The sequence below is a fragment of the Capsella rubella genome, unplaced genomic scaffold (genome assembly GCF_000375325.1).
Source record: "Capsella rubella cultivar Monte Gargano unplaced genomic scaffold, Caprub1_0 scaffold_3, whole genome shotgun sequence".
NCBI classification, from domain to species: Eukaryota; Viridiplantae; Streptophyta; class Magnoliopsida; order Brassicales; family Brassicaceae; genus Capsella; species Capsella rubella.
This window is the reverse complement of record NW_006238921.1, coordinates 4,203,355-4,208,812: the sequence shown is the minus strand read 5'-3', so window position 1 is coordinate 4,208,812 and position 5,458 is coordinate 4,203,355. Positions and strand designations below refer to the sequence as shown.

Below are 5,458 nucleotides of genomic sequence, written 5' to 3'. Positions count from 1 at the left end.
CTGAATTGGCTGAGTTGTTGTTGGCATGAGAGCATTGATATTTGTCTTGAGAAATCAGTAGTCAAAATATCAAATAACTGGCAAAAGATGGAGTTCAAGACACAACGGTATCAGAGGTTACAGAGCAAAGTCCTGAAGAAAGAAACATGGGAAGAGATTTGTCAAAAGACGCTCATAATTGTTCAAAAAGAAAATGTTACAGAGCTTTGATTGACCATATGCTTGCAAAGTATTGTAACACAATTCTCCCTTCTCTATTGCTTTCATTAGCTGTTTTCTTCATCTTCTCCAAAAGAAGGCTCGTCCACAGCATATGACCTGGAAAATTATATAAACCATCTATAACATAGAAAGATTCCTCATCATCGTAAGTTAACACTTAACAAGTTAAGTAAAAAGCAACAAACAAATGTTCTACAAAGAAGCAAATAAAGGAGGAGATAATATGTTTTTCTAAACTAAACATACCCAAATGATTGGTTGTAAACTGTAATTCAAATCTGTCACTTGAACTGCGTCATTGCTACAAAAACAAGAACAAAAATTATAGGAAAAAGAAACAAAAAGGCAAGAAAGAAGCTTAATAGAAACAGAAAGCCAAATTCTTTCACTCTTTTCAGGTAAGGCTATTTTAACTAATTCCCATAGGCCATAACAAATGAAGGATCCGAGTGTTAAAACTCCCGTAACACTTCCTATGGGCTCTAATAATCTAATAAGCCCAAATATTATATGGGCTTGTTTTTCAAAAAAAAGGTCTATCCGAGTGTTTCCCACTTTTATCATAAGCCTTATAATTTGATTAATTTCATTATACACTTTTTTTGTCAGCATCACATGTACAATGAGATACCAAGACTAAACTATGCAAATTAATATTGTAGGACATAATACAAAGGAGAATTATACAAATAATATGTAATCAGTTGCACTCATTATACAGACAAAAGATCCATATTTATGATATAATAATACAAAACGTCCAAGTAACATAATATATGCGAGTAAGTTAACTAGTGTGTTTAAACATCTAACTAAAAGAAGAAGGTGGGAAAGCAAATTCCACAACCGATCGAAGCTCGTCCCAGTCGTCGTAGGTTTCATGGTGATTAGTGTTATTATCGGTGGAGAAATCATGAAGCGAATCAACCTGTGTGGTGTCCATAGGAATTGGCTGGTCCTGTTGTTGATGAGTTTGGTGAAGCTGGAAAAAACTTCTCTCGTAACTGATCCCTTTGGTCACGTTGGTACTACTACTACTTTCATTGTCACCAAAACTGATGTATGCTTCTTTGTAATTAGATTGTTGCTGCTTCACCCGTTTGCCATTTGCTAATTCTCTCCAGTCCGAAGTGTATTTATGACTAGACACATTTCTCTTGAATATCCGGCATAACGTCCACACTTCCTGCAATTTATATACTAGTGAGAATCAACCACACTTCCAAAAACTTTAAATTCGAAAAAGGTAGTAATATATATGATTGCCATTTAGAACGTTCAAGTTTATATGCATGATATGATCGAGTATGCAAACTTACTGCTTGTAGTGAGGAAGTTGGAGTAGGGTTAGAGTGCGTAGGTCCACCGGGGATTGTGTCATTGGCTGTGGGGAGACGAAACTCGTGCATCATCCAATCTGTCTTGGTTCCTTTCCCGGCGCTTCCTAGGTAATACACGAGTGTCTTCTTAAGACCGATCACAGTTTTACTAGGTCCATCGGAATAGACAGGTTTGTCTATCCCCGTGGCTTTCCAAAAACCGGAACCAGTCACCCGGTTCGGCCTTATGCTGTTTCTGTATTTCCTTCCTCTCTTGCAAAAGAAGTAGTTTTCCTTCTCCATGTTGCTCGACCCTTCAAACAAACATTACGTTTTAGTTCACAAACATGCATACAAGTGATCTAATGATCTAAGCGTATAAGACCTAATTAATGATATGTATTTGCATGGTCTGGAGTAGTACTGGTGCAAGAAAACAAAAGAAATTAGCAAGAGGGTGTAAAACAAAACTTACTTGGAAGATCCCAGGGATCGAATTTATAGATATCGATTTGGCTGACAATTTCATCGATCTTGCTCGGTTTCTTGAGGAGTACTTTCTTAGAAAGATAATACCCTACGAGCTCCTCGTCCGTGGGATGAAACCTGAATCCTGGAAGCTTTACCACTTCCTTCTCATCTTCGTCTGATACTCTTATGTTGTCCCGTAATCCCATCATCTTCTCCATAGATGGATGGATTTGGTTTTACTATTTCTCCTTTTGCGCTCTTTATATAATAAAGAGAGTTTGTGTCGTGTGTGTCTTATTAATCCTTTATAATCCAATCAATTATCCGATTTGGTCAAGTCATGTCTGTTGACTTACAAATCCTTTGTAATCAATGATCCGACCCGGTAAAAGTCTTTCGGGCTTGAGATTTTAGAATCAGTCTTTTTTCGCATCGCAATACGTGGAGTCGTAGACGCAATACGTATGACGCTTTTACCATTCATATTATTAGAGCGCACAAGAAAACGCCAGGGAGAGGACTGACCTTTCACACCAAGTTTAGATGTTTGTGTTTTCCTCTTCCAAAGTGTCTGACGAGGATTCAACGTTACAAAACATTAACTTCTTTCTTTCTTTTTTTTGGTAAAAGGTTAAGTAAACATTAACTTCTTGTATCATCATCATTATTCTTCGCATATACCGCGCTCACCACGAAACATCTATCAACCATCATGACGTTAAACGCATAATTAACTCCGACTTTGTGCTCGTAAAGGTTAGATTTGTTTTGCTTCGTTTGAAATTTTTTAACTTGGGGAAATCAACAAAAGAAAAAGTAGAAAAAAAAACATGAATAATGTTACTTATTTGGCAGTTTCTCTGAAATTGACAAATGACAAAGCCACCTACTCAAAAACCGAATAATACCCGTCAGTTCCTTTCTCACTTCAAACAGGTAATTAAGTCGTTTATTGTCACATGTTTTCAGTACTTGCGACTACAGTTACGGGATAGTTTCAGACTTTCAGCTCACAAATATTCTAAGTTCGATATTAATTTTGGATAAAAAAAGATCTAGTCACAGTACTTTTAACTCTTAACATGACCGGCTCAGCAGATAGGTTTATAAAAAAAAAAAAAAAAAAAAAAAAAAAAAAACTCTTAACATATGTGGAAGAGTTAGTTTCCACCATATGAAACTTTGTTGGATATTTTCCCACTACAAATTTTACAACCCGAAATTTCTGAAATTCTTTGAGTGGGCTGATTTTCTGAAATTACAATTATACGTTGTTTGAATTGGTCAAATTTATTTATAATCGCAAAAATAGATATTCAAATTTTCCTTTCCAGAATTGTATTAACTTCGATATATATTGTTTGGATGATCATGTACAGTGTCAATCAATAATCGCATATACCGATATACGCATAAATTCCAAGATACATATATGACAACATGCTTTACCATAATATGTACACTACAGTTTTTGTCTTCTTCTTAAATACGAAAAAGCCTATTATATTGTATGCAGTGGTGATTGTTGTAACTATATTTGCAAACCATGAGAGGCGAAAGTTTGATCCGATGAGCGTGAGTAAAGTTTTGCAAATATGCTATCAATTAGTAAAAAGAAGTGGAACTACTAATAATTAAAACGCAATTTCCACTGCACTAAAGAGTATCCCATTAATATATATATACTCCTCATTGTCAAAACTCACTCTAGGAGAAAGTGTTGTTCAAGCTAATGTTGATCCCTGACTTTTTTTGTCCAAATCTTTACCACATATTTAGATAACCTTTTGGTAAAGGAATCATCCTCCACCACAAGCATTTACCTTTCAACAAAAGAAACTAGTACTACTATTATTAACTAATCTAATTTTGATGTAAAATAGAAGTAAGAAAAAAGGGGAATCCATGAAAACGCTATAAAAAGGGGAATCTTGTATTTCAGATACTCATTTTTTCACTCAAAAATTAATAACGTGAATTTTTTTTATAAATTCATCTGTAAGGATAGAATAAAGATAAAAAAATCGGAGAATGAGTATAACATATATCCCCTATTAATAGTTTGTTTCAATTTGTTGAGTCAATTCGTAGCGGCTGGTCAAGTCAAAGGATAATTCAACCAGAGTCATCAATGGTTGACCCCAAGTTGTTCTTGTTGGACATCTTCCTCTCCGTCTTATTCTAATTTCTTAACCTTTTTTAGGCATTATAAGAAGTTATAATTACCTTAAATTGTTTCATGTGGAAAAAAATATATTTGAATAGATGCTGCAGCAGAATGATCAATAAGATTTATCGTTTTTGGATTACTGCAATAATTAATATGAATTTTGTCATAATAAACGATGTGATCGACCATAAGATTAATGTAAGACATACGTTAAGTACTTTTAACAAAGTGGTTTAGGTAGTTACATGGAATTATTCGAATCAGTGGCTGAGTTAACGAGTTTTAATTGGGTGTAAGTGGAAATTTACTCTAATACAAAAGTAAAAAAGCAAAAATTTAATTAGAAGAATTAAGGAAGCAAAAAGCACGAGGTTTGAATAATCAGTAAACATCTAACGTCACAATGTTTGAAGTAACACGATTCACGTCATAACATGAAAGTCCCATAATCCCATACCGCTTACGTCATTATCGACTTTCTTCAAAATTGTCCCATATATTTTGCATTTTTAAAAATAGTCAACGGAAAAACGAGAACGACCTAGAAGCCGATAATAAGTCTAAATCGTAAGTATAGTATGCCTTGAAAGCGAGATGAAAAATGGAAATAATAATGAGGGGAAAAGTCCTTGGAGAATTGGTAAAAAGTTATAATCATTGCAGTAAAAAAAATCAATACGTAGGTCAGACTCTGGGACTTTGAATTTTTTTTTTTTTTTTGGTAAAAAGTTAAATAACTTTGAAATTTTGGTAAAAGGACCCCAAACCATTCAACCCAACACACGCATGAAAGTTTGATAAAAGATCAATTATGTTTCATAATGCACACGTAGAAGGACATTTTTTATTGTACCGAAATAAAAACATGGGGATCGAACAAGGGTTAAAAAAAAGTTACATCAAAAAGAAAACAAAACAAAACAAGAGAAAGGGAAACAACAAGACAACAACTCCGTGTAACGTGGGACTAAAGATAGAAAAAGAGAACAAAGGAAGGATAGAAAAGAAACAGAGGCTCGCGAGTAGCTGTGGTTGATTTTAGTACGTACGTGGCAACTGTTCACTCGGCACATGCGAAGTCGAGAGATTTTTTGCCGTCGTGTGGTTGGCTGAAAAAGTTATTCATGTAGTCTTGAAACAACAGCTCCTTGTATCGAGCCACTCCGTCGCGTTTCACAACTTCCGCCAACGGTCCAATCTTTTCCGAAGGATTAGGTGCCGTGAAAATGGGCACAGATACTCTTGATCCTACGTTTGTGGTTCGAACCCTATGCTC

The 5,458-nt window shown here is 34.9% G+C and overlaps 2 protein-coding genes across 2 annotated transcripts in view; both read right to left on the bottom strand.

Annotated features, from left to right (window-relative positions):
• Nucleotides 1-988: 988 nt before the first annotated feature.
• LOC17891245 (transcription factor JUNGBRUNNEN 1) lies at nt 989-2,230 on the bottom strand. The gene is made up of 3 exons (XM_006296659.2): nt 2,017-2,230; nt 1,542-1,855; nt 989-1,408 (listed from the first exon to the last, which is right to left on the bottom strand). Exons 1-3 carry the CDS (start codon nt 2,228-2,230, stop codon nt 1,031-1,033), a joined length of 906 nt encoding a protein of 301 aa, XP_006296721.1. The 3' UTR covers nt 989-1,030.
• A 2,782-nt stretch (nt 2,231-5,012) lies between these two features.
• LOC17892971 (feruloyl CoA ortho-hydroxylase 2) overlaps nt 5,013-5,458 on the bottom strand; it is a 2,952-nt gene continuing 2,506 nt past the window's right edge. The window contains exon 4 of the mRNA XM_006300209.2: nt 5,013-5,458. This exon is cut by the window's right edge and continues 18 nt beyond it. Coding sequence (XP_006300271.2) covers nt 5,243-5,458 — 216 coding nt within the window. The 3' untranslated portion in view covers nt 5,013-5,242.